Below are 18,670 nucleotides of genomic sequence, written 5' to 3'. Positions count from 1 at the left end.
CAATACACTGTCACCCTGCCCGTCACCCCTGGAGAGGAGGCTCGAGGTTGCAAAGGAGATGTTTGAAGACACCAAAAGGGGCATGATGGGAGTCTTGAACGCCCAAACGGCGATGGCGGTGCATTCAATAGCACCCCATGCGTGCGCAAACTGCTCGAGTTGCGAGAATTTGCAACACCACTCGGTGGCTCACCATTCCATCCTGGGGAGCGCTTCCGTGCGGATCAACACACCGATCGATGCGATGGTACGGGGCATTCGGTACTACATACTTTACCCAAATGCCGGACTTGTTGCCAAGTGCTCCGGAGACGTCGCTCAGATGGGTCACGCTCGGCATTGTCCAAAGCAACAGAACTAAGTCCTAGCCCGAACTCCGCAAATATGAGGTGTTTCAGATCGAGATGGAGGGGAAAGAAATTGGCCTTTTGCAGAGAAGTTTCATGAACAGCAGACGATGCTTAGGAGCAGGATTACGTACCTTGGAATCGACAGGCATCTCAACTTTCTTTGGTGGAGCGGATGATCCCCGAATGCTGGCCGAAGACGCGTCGTTCCGGAGTACATGCGGCCACCATTTTGCCCTGCGTAATCTTTTCTTTTTTTTTTTTTTTGGGGGGGGGGGGGGGGGGGGAGCGGCTTTTGGTAATGCTAGTTACTGGGCAAAAAGGGACATGGCCGAGATGGTAAGCGCTGACCCCAAGCGTCAGGTAATAAATGGCAGAGTACAGAGTACTAGCTTGCAACAGCTTATGTACGTACCAAATTACTGGGGGTGGTGCCAGGTCAGTGCGAACATTGAAGTCAATTCTCAATAGACGCTGGAGAGGCGTCGTCGGTCCAGGGGAGTGGGGGAAAGGATGCTCTCAGAAGCCACGGCGGTCTCATGGACCAAAAACAGAGACGGAGTTCATGGGGCTGACGGGACTTGGCACCCCGTCCTCCCTCCCATCAACGTTGTTGCGCCTCTTCTAAGCCCAGGCAGGGAATGAATGAGATGGCGGACGAGGCAGTCATGGCGCAGACGGCAACTACAATTGACAGACACCAAAGGCTTGCTCAGTGCTCGGATGCCGCGCTATGTACATACTTAGTACACTACGATACACTATACTACGGTACCGAGTACAAATTACAGGTATGTGTACTCGGTACTGTGCTTGAGTACTACTCCGCCGTGGCACACGAGAGGGGGGAAAAAACCGAATCTGACAGCGCGGAGCTCGGGGATTGTCCGTGTGGAGGGGTGTGAGAGGGAGGGCGACAGGGTACCCTGGGGCTTCAACAAGGCACTGTCTTCGACAAGGCGACGATTGGATTTTTACCCTCTTTTACTCCGTACGGAGAGCCAGAAGCGAAGAAGAGAGAACTTGGCAAACTGGGGTTCCGACGATCCAGTGACAAACCAGTCGTTGGGCAACAGTGACGAGCAAGGTGGTTCCACGGAAGGCCATCCTCGTCCCCCGCAAGACAGAATGACAGATCCGTGGCGCGATACAAGACAAGCCAGGAAAGGACAAAAAAAAAAAGGGTTTCAATCACGGAGTGCTACCACACTGCGGCGATTCTTTTTACTTTATTTCGTCGCCGCACCCAAGTTATTATTGGCCATTGTTCCCAAAAGGCAACCATGTCTGGTCTGCCCGCCGGTCATCCGGGGGGTCACTTCGTACATAGCTTTGTCTCTGATACTATCCATTCGCAGCAGCCGCCTTTTTGTCGGCATTTCTCTCGAGTTGCATTGCACCCACCGTCTCGATGGCGAAGACTTTGTAGATTGTGTAGCCTCGGCTATGTATGCAGTGAGGTGCTCTGCAGCCCCTGAGTGTGATGACCATTTTTATCTGGGAGCGCGGCAGACACTGTACAATACGGAGGAATGGGGACGGAATAGGAGTAATAAGTACTCTGTAGTGACTTGGAAGTGCTTGGATGGAGCAAGTGAAGAATGGCTGGCAGTTGAGTCGAGATGGGGCGACTTTTTTTTTTTCACTTTATTTTCATTGTTGTTGTTGTTGCTGTTGTTGCTGTTGTTGCAAACCTGCTTTGCCGAGTCAACCCGATAGGAAAGCACAGGTGATCCAATTGCCTCCCGTCTGCGGGCAAACAACTCCGGCAACAGCGACCTGTCCAAACCAACGCTGATATGCAGAAGGTGCTGCTGCATCACGCTCGAAATGGGGGCGCTGGTAGATTTCGTTTATGCTCGTTTAGCAGCCTCTGGTTGGTTCTGGCCAAGCCGCCGCCTCGACAGGTGCGTGACATTTCCTCAATGATGCAACACCACACCCACACGATGGACAAGACGGATATACTACTCATATCAAGACAACAAGTATGCCACACGGACCGCAGGACAGAGACGATCAAGGATGCTCCGTGGTTACCAGCTGCTCGCTTGTACTCCGCACCCCATACATACTACACATTGTACATGCGTACATACAGTTGTATGCGCAATACCTGTCACATTGATGCATCACCAGCGATGCTGCCTGCACACAGAGCCGTTGGATCGCGGGATCTCAGGCACCGCCCAACCCTAACGGCATCCTGCACAGGGAGGGGTGGCTGAGAGGAATTAAGAGAAGCCGTGCTGGATAAACTCTCAGGCGCTCTTTTTCCATCCATGGCATCAATCACACACCCATCCCCTTCCCCTTCCCCGCTCCCCGGCCCCATCCAGCAGCAGCCAGAGCAATGAATGTACCAGACAGTCCGGTACATTGTCGATACTCCATGTCCGTACATACATAAGCCGGGCCCCTGTCGAGCCGCCAATCGAGGTCCCAACATAATCGAACCATCAAGAATACTAACACGGCACTATGTACATACGTACCTGGCTGACCGCAATTACTCCGTAATTACGACCTCCATGGCGCATGGCTCAAAGACAGAAATATCCTGCCAGAAACGGAAAAAGAAAAGAGACTCTGTCGCCCATCTTTCCTCTTTCTATCCGTCTGCCATGTGGCGCACCCTTTTTGCCCCCTTTTCTCCACCCCATGCCTACACCCCTTCCCAAGTCCCCTTGTCATCATCTTATTTCCCAAACGCACTCCAACATTCATGTATGTACATGCAACGGTTATTTCGGGCTTCCAAATGGTCAATCGCCGTTCCGAGAAATCGCACTTCAACTCCGTCAGCCCCCTCCAATGCATGCCGTCATCACATCTTGCACAGTCCACATGTTCATCTAGTATTCCATCCTCGTCTACGGAGTACATTGTAGCAGTCTCCGTTCCGTTCCGCCTCCATGCCGTACAATTTCCCTTTCCTTTCCTTCCTTTTCCCGTTCAACAACAGACCGCACACGTAGCCTCGCGTCACGCTGGTACCAATATATGGCGTCACCTCCTCCGTGGCCACTTTTTCTATCACTATTCATGCGCATCCTCGCCGGGCATTACCTACCTGATCGGAGCTTGCCCAGATCTACGCCATTTGTCAGATTACGATGCGCTGCAGCAACGCATAAAGCATGGTAGCTGATATCAAACTACGGAGTACTCCGCCAATCCGCAGCAAGCATTGGAGTGCATGCCCAGAGAAGAGACCCCTCCCCTCGACCGACCGGCCCTTGCTCATATTGCATGTTTTTTTTTATTTTTTGGTTGCTCGACTCTTAGTTTTATATAGGGGTAGCCTTGGGTGGTAGCCTTACGGCTAGCGTACCACACTTTGCTCGTATATATATCGTGCGCATGAATCTCTTATTCATGCCATCTTCATGCTTGAAACAAAACATGCCGGGATGCACAAGGGTAAAAAACCCAAAAGTCACATGGTTTCCTCGTGGGTACCGAATATCAACCGTTCATTACACGCGGCATGTACCGTTCCGCAGCGCACCCGCCTGTCGTTCAAGAAGGACAGATAAATTGGACAGCCGAGATTTGACTTTTGCCAAGCGGTTCTGGAATCGGTCGGCTTGCGGGATGCATCCCGTACGCGAACCAACGCACGGTTTGATTCAAGTGACCTGTCACTTGGGCGTGTGAAGATGGATGGATGTGCTGATGAGCTGGCAAAATTTATGCGACCGTGATGCACTTGCCACTGCTAGCTAGCATGCGACACCAAGGCCAAATTGGTCCCCAAGTGCCATGACAGAGCTATCGTGGCTCCTCATGTGCTGGTGTGCATAGACGAATCGAACTTGTCGACATCCTGGCACAAGCCACCAGAGTGGCCTTTCCACCCCCAGTACGTTTAAGAAGCTCCGCCTCGCGAACCAAATGTGAAGAGACACAAAGGAAAAATCCGTTCAATAGCATGCTACCGTGTATGTATGTGTACGGAGTACTCCGTACTCGACACCTAATTAATAGTCAGACTGCCCTTCAAAGGAACATCTCGACTGCTCGTTCCGACATATATATTATACTGTCCCCTCTGCAACCGCCATTTCTGAGCTGTCGTGTCCCACACACTCAAATCGCGTCTTGTCAACGGAAACTCGACTGGAACTGTTGTACCGGGTGCCAAGAACCGTTTTTCAAATCCACGGAGTTGCTTGGCTGGCCCACCCGGGATTCCGACGTACAACTGCGGCACCTCTGCCCCAGCCATGTTTCCTGTGTTACTCACGTCGACCGTCACCGTAGCGATGTTGTCGAACAGATCTTCCTGACCGCCGGGAATAATCGCACCTTCTGCCCATTCGCCTGAGTTGCCGCCATTGACGCGTTGTATGACGAGATTCGCGAGGCTGAAGGTCGTGTAGCTCAGACCGAAACCAAACTCGTATCGAGGAGTGATATTATGCATTTCAAAGTACTTGTAGTCAAGATACACGCCCTCCGTAAAGTTGGACTGTGGAAACTTCTGGAATTTGCCGGCGGGTTCGTCGGGGCTGAGCAAATGACCATAATCTGATTCCTTTCTGGCCACGGTATAACTGAGCTTGCCTGAAAAGCCGGCTTCTCCGTAGAGTAACTTGACGAGGCTGGTTCCACTATCTCGGCCTGGTAAATGAGCAAAAATAATTGCTGTTACGTTAGGATGGTCGACGAAGCTCTCGACGATCCTTGGCCCGGCATTGTGAAGCACCACAACAGTCTTGTTGCATTGATCAGCCACTGTTTTGACGAGTGAGTCAGTAAAGTTGTCGTAGAGACTGGGACGATCGTATCCCTCCGACGCCCATGCATTCCCAAATACAATGCATGTATCGGTGCTGGGAACGACCGCAGGCTCTGGCATTCCAAAGTCGTGGAATATAGCAGTGTCGTCTTGAGCGGCTCTCATCGAAATGGCGTCATACGGCGCAACAAAAACAGCAGGAGTTCCCGCACCAGATCCTCCTCCACCCATGATAGTGCCGTTGACAGCAATATTGGGATATCTGGCTTGCTGCCCGCCGAGCTGACTTGACAGGACGTCGTCAATACTGACTGACGTCAATCCAAATCGCCACAAGTTGATCAAGAGGTCACCAGGTCCGGGAGAGAGAGAGTCAGCAGATCGTGCTGAATATCCAAACAGCGAGAGCATTCGAGGGGACTTCAAGGGGAGCGTATTCTTGGTATTCTTGACGAGAACATGTCCTTCAATGGCTCCATCTAAAAGCACAGGCCGATCATTGTGATCGCGACCCTCGATGGTTTCATGTGGTTGTCGAACATCCAGAGGCATACCAATGCCGGGCTTGTCGAATATGGCATCCTGACCAAACTGGTACCATGTGGTTAAGATCCTAATATGCGATCGGTTAGTTGTTAATCAATCAAGACCTTGAAAAAAAAAAATGAGGTACCTAGTTGCCATGTCTGTGACTCGAGACTCTGGGACAGAGCCGTTCTTGACAGCTTTCACAAGATGATCTCCCCAAAAGCCATCTCCGCTTGGCATAACCATATCCATTCCTGCAAGAGCTGTAGCAACCCCAGCATGTTGAGCACCCCAATCGGACATGACGAAACCCTGTATCATTCTGAGTGCTGTGTCCTAAACACATGTATTGATCCGAGTCTACTCACCTGAAAACCAAGCTCTGTCTTGAGAAGACCATTGAGAGTTTTGCTGTTGGCACAGCCATATGAGTTGTTGATTCGCTGATAGGAGCACATAATGTTGCCTGTTCCAGCTCTTACGCCGTCTTGGAATGGCCTTGTCTGAGGATCAGTGACATGATACCAGTTTCATGGGTTTGGACTATACAGGTCAATGAATACATACCAGAGATAGACTTCGTGCATGGTTTTGTCATCGACATTTGATGATAAAGCTTCAACTTCCCCGCTGGGATTTCTGTTCAGCTCTTGTTCGTTGGCAATGTAATGCTAGCGATATGATCAGTAAGGAAACCCTTTCCAGCTTCAAATTCATTATTCTGTACTTTGAGGCTAGTCTGAACCCCTTGACTCTGGACGCCTTGGATAGTCTGAGCCACCAAAGAGCCAGACAGATACGGGTCTGCTGAGAATCCTTCCCAGTTCCTCCCGCCTCGAACGACTCTCCAAGCTGGCCCAACCATTGGACCTAGAAGAACGTTGACGCCTTTCCTTCTGAACTCACCGCCCATGGCGGCACCACGTCTTCGTGCCAGGTCTTTGTTCCAACTGCAAGAATATTGTCAGCATAGTTCAAAGCTTGGGCGATCCTCTTGCCAACATGCAGGCATCCGGAGTGCGCACCTCGTTCCGACGTGAATACCGGCAGGGTAAGCATTGACAAAATCGGTATTTCGAAGACCATTGCCAGCATCGCTGACACACATTCCGGGAAAGTTTAGTCGTTTGTTGGGATAGATGCTACCGGAGCAACCCGTTCTTAGATCGACGCCCCCGGTAACATTTACCTAATATACCAACTTGGTCAGCAAGCGGTATGTCATCACGGGGGACACATGCGTGATACGCACCTTTTCCTCTAATGTCATTTGAGAAACCAGTGACTTGGCCTTTTGATAAGCGGCTGCCCATTGCGAGCCGCCCGTCATTTCCGCTATTCATATTCCATCCATTAGCCCAATACCCGAATTCTTCCAATGTCACAAAGACTCCGAGCCCTTTCCACAAGGAAAACTCACGGGATGGATAAATAGGTGGCGATTGGCCGTAAAAATAGGTATCGTTTGTAATTGTGCCATTTCTAGCAGTCGTAGAAGCTGCCACAGTACTTGACGAGCCGCTCTGCCATGCTGCCAGTCCAACAAGGCTTGAAAGCACAACTTGCTGTGTTGTGACCATGGTGCTCGATGTAATGAGAGCGAACGATGATCTGCCCTTCTGACCAGGTATATATATGCTCCAACCCAGTACAATAAACAGAATCAACGCGAGAAATGCGATTTCCAAAAGAACGGTGGGGGGGGGAGGTCGTTCGGTAAGTCCAAATTACCAGGCGGAAAATAAACAGACACATGGGACAAGACAAAGCTCTTTATAAGCGTGTCAATCAACACTAGCCCAAGACACAACACCCGGGGAGCTCACACTCCTTGCCCAATCAACCCCTCTAGACAGCTAGGACAATAACACTCGCCAGCTGTCATTCAAGCAGTGGAGACGAAAAGGAAGGAACCAGCTATGCGACGGACGGCAAAATGCATGTCTTATCGGCCCGGTCATATCGACGGCTTCTACGTCAACGATGTGACGGTGGACAGCCAAACCCAGCATCAAGGCCAGCAGCGCCGTACGAAAACAGCAGAAGACAGAAGACCCGGACCCGTGGTGTCACCAGATTGATAGCGCGGGGAAACGCACGGTAGCTGCACGATCCCACGCAAATCCACTTGCACGGGGAACAGGGATCGGAGCCGGCCTTTTGCAATGTGGGGATTGAAGAAAGGCCTAGCGCCAAGTCCAAGAATATCGATGAGCTCTGCAAGGACTGTTGATGAATAATGAAGGGGCAAAATAACGTCTTGTCTGGGAGTAATTTATCCTGGCTGAGAAATGCCAGAACCCAGTTATAGTAAAATAGAAGCAAAAGGATACAGCACCGAGCCCAATAAAGAAAAAGCAGAAGGGGCAACCTACGATCTACTTACAACATTGTATTCGGAGGAGGCACGACCGTCTGGGAGAGCGAGCGCCTGCCTACCTACCCTAGGTACATACTAAGTATGTGGGTATGTGGCTACACAGCGCCTTCCCTAATCCTGCCCAAAGGTCCACGGGTGCTTCCTCGTGGCAGCGAGGCCACTGGTGCTTCTGGTCCATCCAGCGACGACAACGACGACCAGTTGACCAGTTGAACCTAATATTGAAATAGTGTCCTGGACCTGGGCAGTTCCCCGTCGAGCGAAGCCAATCCGAGCGAGTACTCCTTGCGCCAACCGAACGTGGCTGCATGGCGCGGTAGAACATCGGGACACTGTAGATTCTAAATGGATTGGTGACGCAGACCATCAGTATGCATGTTTACACTTGACTTTTTATTCTGCTGTATTCCCTCTGGGACCTGGTGGCTCAACACCAACAGGTTGGGAGGGGAAGAGGGGGGAGGGCCGGCAACAACTCGCACTCCGTCGGAACACAACTTGTCCTTGAAGCAAGCCAACTGGGATGATTGGCCCGGCCACAGCATCAATTGATGCCGATATGACAAATACAGCAAGGAAATGGAGCCAAGGCCGTCTTTTCTCCCTTGTTCGCTGTCGAGTTGACAAGCAATCGGCCCTGTTCAGAAGCTAGCTCAACAGGCGAACCAAGTCTGAAGCCATCACTACGCGCTTCTCTAATCCGTAAGTGGCAGTCTTTTGCGACAGACAGGGCATTCGGGGCTGTGTTTCATTTTTCTTTAAAAAAAAAAAAAAGCCCTGAGGATTATGCAGACGATATATGAGAAAAGGTTGGGGCTAGAAAACTGGGACAAGATGAGAATCATGGAGCTGAACCGAGGCACAGATCAACCAGTGGTCTTCACTGCTGCTACTTTTTCTTTTTTTTCGACATGGGAAGGCGAGTCCGTGGACTGTCAATTTCATTACATTTCCACCCCATCTTTTATGTACCATCATCGTATCATATCCCCCCGTCGACTGTTATGGTATACCCTCCCATGACCCGCTGAAATTTCCTGGCCAGCAACAAATATCCCGAGCGCAACAAGACAACAACTATCTGGGTATCAATGAGTCGCGTCTCCGCTCGTTCTCTTTTTGGCGCGGAACCCTTTTACCGCCCAAGACGTCCTTTTCCGCGGGGGGTTATGACAGCACACTCTGCCGGTGAGCAATACCGCCTTTGTGCTTCGCCAAATGCTGCAACTGGCAGACAAATACAATGCCACGCGTGTCCCGGTGGTGCCCTAGTTATTGATGGTATTCGTTGTGACCGTTCCGAAGCTGCTAGAAGCGGCAGATTGACAAGTCTGTTTGCTTGCTTATTCGAGACGATCCCTCACTGTCTGTCTTGCTGCTCGCCCCGCGACCCTCAATGATGCAAATGATCAAAAGAAATAAATGTCGAATAGTACCGGCCGTAATCCATGTATTCATACAAACTTGGGGGAAAATAAAGACGGAGAAAATGAACTTTGCCACCGTCGTTGTTTGTTGATCGTTCATTCAAAGTGACTATTATGTCCTCGCGCAACGAGTCGGGAAGGGTCAAATTTTGCAGAGTTTTGCCAACCTTAAGGACGTTCGTTTGGGAAATGTGAGCCCTACCCCTTTTTTTCTGATAAAAAGAGCAAAATGGCCGGACGAGTCTGAGTTTGGTCCTGCATTGGTAAGAAAATGAAATCATGTAAATGATTGATGGGATAAAGGGTTAGCGCTGTCATTGTCACAATATCAATTGCTTCAGATTACGTTGAATAATCATGTCTTGCACGGAGCCCATGGTAATCTTGAGCAAATTGGTGTCGGTGGCATTGGTGAAATGGCCGTAGATTTCCTTCTCAGGGTTTCGACTGAGGGCTCGGAATTTATCCAAAAAGTATTTGCTCGCGGCCTTGTAGTCATCTTCAGGACCGTGGTAGTCGGTAAATCCATATTTGCTGATGGGGCTCTTTGGCAACTTCTCCTTGAACAAGTCCATCTTGTTCAGGAAGAGGATCATGGCTGACTTGGTGAACCAATGAGAGTTGGCAATGGATTCCCATAGCATCAATGCTTCATTCATTTGATTCTGTGAGTCTGGTTAGTATACAACCGTCTGTGGTGAAACAGTCGTGCATTTTGAGAATGAGGGGGAGAGGTTGGAAGAATCTGCCGTACACCGTCCTTGTCTTCTACCAGACACTGGTCGTAGCCACTGATGGCGACCAAGAAAAGCAGGCAATGGACATTCTCGAAGCAATGAATCCATTTCTTCCGCTCTGATCGCTGACCACCAACGTCGAACATTCGATACGTTAACTGGCCGAGATCAAAGACGCTTTCAGTAATGCCTGTGGTTCTGAGTCGTGAGCGAAGAAGATCCTGATCGTTTGGTACGTATCCATCGCCCCATATGCGATCCATGTCATCGATAAAACTGGTTCATCTTGTCAGCGATGCCACTTGGTCATGGCCGTCGGTCGAGTCAAATGACAACGTACTAGGCCAAGTTGTCGTGCAGCGCATATTCGTTGCCTTTGGCAATTGCCTTTTTCACTCCACTGTCTTTCCATAAGGCCTTGATGGGTCCCAAATAATCTTGTGGAAGCTTGTCCTCTGGACTGATTTCATGTTCTACAAGAATATGAGCCATGTGTTTCTGTCAAACCCATGTTAGCGGTCAGCGCAAAGATACTTGTCACATCCAACTATCCCTTATTCTTTTGGCCGGATCGCCGGTGACAGTCGCGCAGAGCGAAATCTGATGAGCAATGGCATACCTCATTGTCTGGGTTGTCAAAGTGATAATTCAACTCGGTCATGGCTTCAGATATCGTGCGGAACGACTGAATGATGTTGCTGAAGACGACGGGTTTCCACTCCAAGCGTTCATTCTTGTTGAAACCTTGCGAGTATATGAGCTTCATCTGCTTCAAGATGGTTGATTTCCCAGACTCTCCAGCGCCTACAAGTTGCACATGATTAGCACAAGAGTCAGTCAGTCTGGGCGGCACGGTAAGGTGTGTTGCACGACCAAGTATGGGATGCCAGAGACTATCGCGGCTACGTGCCAACCACTGGTCTGCTGTGTCATGTCATGCATGGGCCGCGGTGCTTACCTAGAAGCAGCAGCTTGACTTCTTTCTGCATGCGCTTCTCGTCTTGGCGGATCATGCGGTCGAGTTCGCGTGAGCGAGCTGCCTCGCCATTGTTCTTATCCCGCCCCCCGAAACACATGATGAATGAGAATGGGAGAATGCAAATGCAAATTGCTCAAGACCACGGGGGAATAGAGACTTGATCTGGCCGACAATCGCGGGAAGAAAGGATCGGAGGCTTGAAGGGAGATTGGGGAGCTGTCCGCAAGCTGCCCGCGAGCTGTTCAAGCTGGTGGCGGGGGCAGCAACTTGAGCACTTGGGCACGCAGTTGGCAATGAAGCTCAAACCAACCCAACAGCTTCGGCGGCCAGGGTGCAGAGTCCAGTCCAGACGTTGTACGGCGACGAAGCCGGGATCTCCCTCCCCTTGTCTCTTGGATTGAAGAGTATTCGTCACTCCAGCACGGACGTTCGACGGCGACAAGAAAGTTGCGCAGAGGAGGTTATAACGGCCACGCACGGCGGATGAGAAGGAATGCCGCAAAGGTAGACTGCCCAGGAGATCCAAGGGAGCTAGCTAGCCCAGCCGTTTAGAGAAGGGACCAAGTGAGACAGCACGAATCCCGGACCAGAACCCTTGGCCTGGTGGCTGATGGCTGATGGCTGATGGCTAACGGTCGCGAGAATAGCCTGGTCGACAGCTCAGAGAAGAGAAAAAGGCGGCGGGAAGCAGACGAAAAAGAAACAAGTATTACCCTCCCCAGAAAACTCGGCAAGGGCAGGGAACGTGGTAGAGACTGCTTCTGGGACTCTTATTATTTTTTTTCATGTCCCTTATAGCATGTCTCGTCCTGTCTTCGGTGCTGCTGCTGCCAGGCTGCTGCTGCACCCACGGAGTACTAGTACTACTAGCAAGGGTAGCAATCGTCTGGTAGTCTAAGCAGGCAGCGGACATGGGACAGAACATGGGATAGAACATGGGACAGAAGAACATGGGGACATGGATGGCTACAGGGGTGGGTTTGGTCGGTCGACCATGGGTGAGTGGACTCGACGAGGCTTGCCGCACCACATACACATGTACTCTGTACGCAGCTGATGACATGCCTACCAAATAATGGTGTTGCAGCGAGTGGCACGGTCTGACGGTGGTTGCAGCTGCTTGACGCTGAGCACAGAGTGTCGACGATGGGATTTTCCACAGCGCAAGGTGCCCGACGCCCGACATACATGTGCATGTTCCTCTTCATGCTCATGTGCTTATTGTGCACTATTTCTCTGGGATGTTCCCAAGACTTCGAAATGCATCTTGCGGCAAGGCAGTCTTTGAGGGGATGGGTGAGCATCAGAGTCTTGAGGGGTAGAGTGACATTTGATGGCTTTGCTTACCGACGCCTTGTTATTGGTGAGGCACCCATTTGTTCGTCGGGCCGGCTTAAAAGATCCGAATAACAAGGCAATTTGGTGGAGCATTCATTGGACAACTGATGATGACCGTTTTCGGTCGTCGTCTGTCCTCATGGTGAGGCTCGAGATCTTGTTCAAGGTGCCGGGAGCATTGACGAAGCTGTTGAGCTCCGTGGTGGCTGCGACAAACCGCTACTCCGTACATCCTGAGCAGCCGTTCTGCATGTGCGCGCTCTTGTTCCACAGAAATCTTCTTTCCGGCGATGGAGTGCTAGGCAAGAATAGGCGCCTACAATCGCAGGTCGTATTTGAAAACAAATCTCTCGCCTTCCAGTTTCGGAGAAGCCCTGCAAATGTCCAGCGCATACACACTACGCAGAGGAATGTTCATATGCTTCTGTCTGTCTGTCGTCTTCCGCCCCCAAACGAACAGATCGAGAGGGTTGCCAACAGAAACCCCTGTCGGCTCTGTTGAGGTGTTGGCAACCACCAAATCACCATCTACTAGTAGTGACAAACTGCTGCACTGCAAAAAACCTTGCTGGCCGCCGTGGGGCGTCGCTTTTGAGGCTTCCCGCACAGCAAAGAGATGGGATGGCACACCGAAACCCGCCACATGTCAGCAGTAGCTCGGTAGAGTTGATCCCCGCTGATGCTCTTCGAATGCTTGTCTCGTGGTTGGGACCCGGGTTTCTGTTCCAGATAGGTAGTAGTAGTTATTTGTTGGTAGTAATCGGTGTATGTACTGTGGCAAACGCCAAGACCGTGGAATAAGCAAATGCTCCTTCGACATGATCGCTGGGCGTGCCTGTGTAGCCCATGCCATGTCTGGCGACCGCAGAGACATGTCGAGGACAATCACCTGGCATCAAGTCCTGTTGTTCCAATCGTCTTCCGTGGTAGTAATACTACTCCGTATCCGTATGTATGGTCACTGGTCCTTTGCAATATGCTTCGGCACTACTGAGTACTCCGTGTGCTCAACGTGTTTGGGCTGGTTGCCACAGCTTGACTGGCCATGGCACCAGTGACGGTACCAGATGGAGCAAACTGAAGAGGTCCTGCGAACGTCGGCGCACCTCCAGAGCACCGGTAAGGCGTAATTGCGAAAAGACAGCCGTGGAGTACTATGTACATCGCCTTAGCCTGTTTACCGCCATTGCCATGTTGCTTCTAGAAATGAGTACGAATCCCTTGTCCTAGTTTAAGCAACATAAGGGGCATGGCATGGGACGGTTTCTCACTCCTGGTCAAAACCTAGTCCCAGTTTGTGGTGTCGGGTCGGGTCCCCGGCTGCGACCCATCGCTGACAACATACATAAATAAGCAAAGAGTCTCAACTCCAATCATGGTGTTGTACAGGATGACTGGGCGAGGTGCCAACTGGAACGATGTGGAAGCGGAGGAGCCCTGCCCGAGACAAAGAGATGGGTGATTGTGCTGTCGGGGGTTGGTGAAGTGACACTCGGACTGAAGATGCTCATTGTCCGTAGGTCCAGCATGAATTCCTTCCTTCTCGACCCAGAGCAAAAGCGGGTGTGCTTCTTTAGAACCTGGCGCAGCTAATTGTTCGTGATGGCGAAAAAGTATATCAACACGTGCCTAGCCGACTCAATGAGGGTAATTCGCAAATACTGATCTGATGCTTTAACTGATGCCAGTCTTCCCCTCCCTACAGAGCAAAGTCAATCCGAATCTGCACAGCTAATGGCTGAAAATGTACGGAGTACAGCCAAGTGCAGACGTCGGTAGTACGTGCTGTGCTGTTGGGCCCCTCAGTGACCATGGGATCCACGTTTGCGAGTGACGAACTGAGCTTCCGAATTCATGCCCGCATATTATTGAGTTGAAGTGACATGCCAAAGATCCTAATGTGACTCGTACAGTCGTGAAAGCTTATGCAGGGAGTGCCCAGTACATCAATGATTTAATGCCTGGCTTTAATGCCAGGTTTGCAGAGCTTGGCGCATAGTCCGATATTCTCTTGACGTGGATTTGCTTTCGCTTATGGACTGAGTTGCTTCTTTGAGGCCATCCTCTCGCTAAAGTGTCAGGTTTCACTAGGCCTCACTCAGCAATGAAGCCGGAATTAGAGGAGTGGGTTGTTCCCCACGAAAGGGGAGCGGAGTACTACTAACGACGATTGTAATACAATGCAGTAACCCGAATTAACTGTCTTTTAACAGGGAGGAGTTCATGGCCAGCCATCATGCTGTCATGTGTTCCGCCGTAGTGTATGTAGGGTGTTCGCGCTTGGGGAGGAACGCCGCCTGATGGTCGTTTGACCGTTTCCAGAGGCCTTTCGGACATGCGCTAGAGGAATAAAGCAGGGCCCAGGGGTTCGCAGCAACCGAAAACAGCGACTCGTGGCCGTTGTCCTTGCGGGGAGGACAAGGCCAGGGGTGAGATGATGTTGGATACACTAAACAGGATCCTGCGTGATGGACGCTGCCTTGGTGGGCGCGTGAAGCATCTTGTTAAAGTTGACCAATTAACCGTCCATGGCCTGATGGAGTCATGACCTGCGTCAAAGGCGAGGCTCTCTAGGGAGAGATTCGTCTCGTCGAGGAATACGGGCCCCGCGTTGTAACATGTGTTGTATTGTATGCATGAACAGGCGATGGTGTACATCAAACGTCAAATATTTGCGACTCGTCCGTGATTAATGGCGCACAGCCATGTGGGTTCATGCGATGGCACGGTGAGTCCCATGCATTCCCAGGTCTGCTACAGAATATTAATAAAGTCAATACAACACAAGACGCATTGCAGATCGACAAGGCTGTACTCCGTATTGTCTGTTTGCTGGCCCAGAGCATGGGGTACGGAGTAGGGTAGGTGCGCCACTGTCCGCCATGATGCTGGCCATGTTCACTGCTAGCCGCTCCACGGGCCGTTCCACTTTGTCGTGGCGTGATTTGTGCTAAAGAAATTAGTGTGTGAATGAATTATGTGGCAAGAGGATTTGAGGGAGGGCAAGGGAGAGCATGATGGAAGATAAAAAGGCTTCATGGGTTGAGTCCGACTCGGAGGGTGACAAGATTAACGGCTGCGTACCGAGAGGACTGAGCGGAGCGGTTGAAGGTGTCCAAGAAGTGGACAAGGAAGGAGCGACATTGAACCACGCCATGATGATGCCATCAATGTATTCACATCAACAAGACAGCATGGGAGGGCCCTGTTGTCGCACTGGTTGGGATTCGGAAAATGGGAAATAACAGGTTTCAGAGGGTTTCCGGCAATCTCTTCTGCCCCAGGAACACAGATGCCCAAATACGTCATATCCGATGGCAAGCATTACGGTGTATTATTACAATGCAACACGGCTGGACAAAGTACATACCACTAGGCAAGCTTCAGGGACACATGCATGATCAACATGGTGTCCACCCTTGCGATAGCGCGTCATGCTCTCAGATACGGAGTGGCAGAACGAGAATCCTTGGACCATTCACCACGTGGAAAACCAACCCAAGAAAAGAAGTTCATGCCATTTACAAACATGCTTCCCAACGTGCGTGCGCGCGCGCGTGTGTGTCTCAAGCAGGGCGGTTTCATCATACCGTATTTATTGTATGTACAGCGCTGTAGTATGTAAGTACCGAGTGCTGCCCAAGGGCCCTTTACATTTCAATAGCCTTTGGATTCTGCGCCACCAGCCGTCAGCGACGAATAAGTGGACGAGCCACTCAAGAAGACCAGACTTGACCCAACCGAGCCGGGACATCAAGCTCTTAGCTTACCGCTTACCACCAGCAAGCACATGTCAAGGTGACCGAGTTTAAACAAACGAAACACCGCATCCGCCAGAGTCCATGATATTACCGTTCACCATCTCAAGCTGTGGGCGGGTATTCCCAACATGGTAATTTTTTGAGAACTAGTCCGTAAATATCAAGTTGACCAGACTTGATATGGAGTACGGAATGCCGAATGGCCCCTCAAGCACGGTGTAGCTTGCAGTCCCGCGGACGCCGCCGCCAAAATTTTCATCTCGCACCGGACAGACAACAGGCACCATGATTGACCCCACCATCGGCTTCTTCAGCCACTACTTGCAGACGGCGGCATTGGGATGAAAAAGTTGCTCTCGTCCCAGCTTCAGCGATCCTTCACCTCTCCTCTCTTCGCGTCTTCAGCCTTTTTGGTACCCCGATTCTGCACGCCGTATCCTATTTCTCGGTATTCCAACAAGTTTGTCAAGATGTCTGAGATTGTTCATCCCACCATTAAAGGTTTGTGCTTGTGCACCCTGGCACGTTTTCCCCTCCACCACCAACAGTCTTGTCAACCCCGCGCTTGAGGTCAGCGCCGGCCGCCTCTTCAGCAAATGTGACGGCATTGCAACGAACCTCTTGACAGGTGGTTTGCTACCTGGGAGAAAGCAGAATTATGCGTGGGCCTATACAGCTCTCGAAACATCATCATGCGGCATGTTGCTTGCTGAGCCTCACATTTGCATGCTGGCAATGGCATCGTCGAGTCGTTGTGACTGTCGTGTCAGAACGCACCCAGGGTTGAAAGGACAACTTGACTAACGCGGTTACAGATGGTTGGTTCCGAGAAATTTCGGACATGTGGCCTGGTATGAATAACGCCAACCCGCAAATGAGCTTCTTTATCACGAAACTTATACCTCTTGCCCAGGCCAGGCCATGACCCTCAAGGTTGACAAGGTCTTGCACCACGAGAAGAGCCAGTATCAGGATGTCCTCATCTTCAAGTCGACCGATTACGGCACTGTTCTGGTCTTGGACAATGTTATCCAGGCCACCGAGCGCGACGAGTTCTCCTACCAAGAGATGATCACCCACCTCGCCATGAACTCCCACCCCAACCCCAAGAAGGTCCTGGTCATTGGCGGTGGCGATGGCGGCGTTCTCCGTGAGGTTGTTAAGCACGACTGCGTCGAGGAGGCTACCCTGTGCGACATTGACGAGGTAAATGGCGAACTGCAATCCATCCCTAGAAACCCCGTCGCCACTCTGATGCTGACAAGGTCCCGAAAAGGCCGTTATCCGGCTTTCCAAGCAGTACCTCCCCAAGATGGCCGAAGGCTTCAAGCACCCCAAGTCCAAGGTCCACGTTGGCGACGGCTTCAAGTTCCTCGACGACTACAAAAACTGCTTCGATGTCATCATCACCGATTCCTCCGACCCCGAGGGCCCCGCCGAGAGCCTATTCAAGAAACCATACTTCCAGCTTCTCCATGATGCCTTGCGCGATGGCGGCGTCATTACTACCCAAGGTTGTATGTTCTCATTTTTTCTTGAGGAAAGTGTGAGGGTCCCTAGGAGTGGCAGAGGTTGATTAAAGGTTGATCAAGAGACCAGTTGCCTGGCAAGCTGCTAGACTCTCGGGTCTTTTTCTTCTCTTCAACTGGTACTCGAAAGACAAATAACGTACCGTCTATCCTAGGGACTTTCCAGAGGCTAGTGGCTGCTTTCCTCAGCTCTGCTCCGGGAAGTCCCGAGTAGCATGACACAATGTTATGCACCTGCTGTTACCGAGAGTCGACACTTTGTTGACTGACGTCTCAACACTCCTAAGATACCCGCCCAGATGCTGTGAAAGGACTTGTATTTTGCTGACTTGTACCGTTTTGTTGCACAGCCGAGAACCAGTGGCTTCACCTGCCCCTCATCACGCAGCTCAAAAAGGACTGCAAGGAGATATTCCCCGTTGCCGAATACGCTTACACCACCATCCCTACCTACCCCTCTGGACAGATTGGCTTCATGGTCTGCTGCAAAGATGCCAACCGCAATGTCCGCGTTCCTCTCCGCCAGTGGACTCCTGAGGAGGAGGAGGCCAAGTGCCGCTACTACAATGCTGAGATTCACAAGGCCAGCTTCATCCTGCCCACCTTTGCCAAGAAGGCTCTGGAGTAAGTGCTCGGTTTTGGATATAGATTTGAGCCCAAGCATCTGAAAAGGGGAAAAAATGGACACGGCCCTCTCTGAGCGCAATGGTTCGATATGACGGCAAAATTGATGGGGTGAAACAACATAAAAAAGGGGTTTGGGAGCTTGATGGCGGCGGCGGCCTTTGGGACACAAGTCAACAGGAGTAATTACCCCGACACTCTGATCTTGGGTAGTCTTTGCGCAGAAATGTCTGCGAACACGGATAGAATAACGAATTTGACGTTTAATCCTCAAAA

General features: G+C 51.1%; 3 protein-coding genes across 3 annotated transcripts; 1 reads left to right on the top strand and 2 right to left on the bottom strand.

Annotated features, from left to right (window-relative positions):
• Positions 1-4,326: 4,326 nt before the first annotated feature.
• On the bottom strand, positions 4,327-7,199 carry MAA_05602 (glycoside hydrolase family 3 protein; the record flags this gene model as incomplete). Its single annotated transcript, XM_007823600.1, has 8 exons — positions 4,327-5,704; positions 5,765-5,931; positions 5,988-6,117; positions 6,187-6,290; positions 6,347-6,569; positions 6,645-6,808; positions 6,872-6,954; positions 7,040-7,199. 8 exons carry the CDS (start codon positions 7,197-7,199, stop codon positions 4,327-4,329), a joined length of 2,409 nt encoding a protein of 802 aa, XP_007821791.1.
• Positions 7,200-9,746: 2,547 nt separating this feature from the next.
• MAA_05603 (guanine nucleotide-binding protein alpha-2 subunit) lies at positions 9,747-11,239 on the bottom strand (the record flags this gene model as incomplete). Its single annotated transcript, XM_007823601.1, has 5 exons — positions 9,747-10,091; positions 10,181-10,439; positions 10,504-10,661; positions 10,783-10,967; positions 11,122-11,239. 5 exons carry the CDS (start codon positions 11,237-11,239, stop codon positions 9,747-9,749), a joined length of 1,065 nt encoding a protein of 354 aa, XP_007821792.1.
• A 5,472-nt stretch (positions 11,240-16,711) lies between these two features.
• MAA_05604 (Spermine synthase) lies at positions 16,712-18,398 on the top strand (the record flags this gene model as incomplete). Its single annotated transcript, XM_007823602.2, has 5 exons — positions 16,712-16,742; positions 17,057-17,092; positions 17,155-17,447; positions 17,518-17,758; positions 18,121-18,398. The coding sequence occupies 5 exons, from the start codon at positions 16,712-16,714 to the stop codon at positions 18,396-18,398; spliced, it is 879 nt and encodes a 292-aa protein (XP_007821793.2).
• Positions 18,399-18,670: the final 272 nt, after the last annotated feature.

This window comes from Metarhizium robertsii (genome assembly GCF_000187425.2).
Source record: "Metarhizium robertsii ARSEF 23 chromosome Unknown MAA_Scf_2, whole genome shotgun sequence".
In the NCBI taxonomy this organism is placed as follows: domain Eukaryota; kingdom Fungi; phylum Ascomycota; class Sordariomycetes; order Hypocreales; family Clavicipitaceae; genus Metarhizium; species Metarhizium robertsii.
This window is presented reverse-complemented; position numbering and strand designations above follow the sequence as displayed.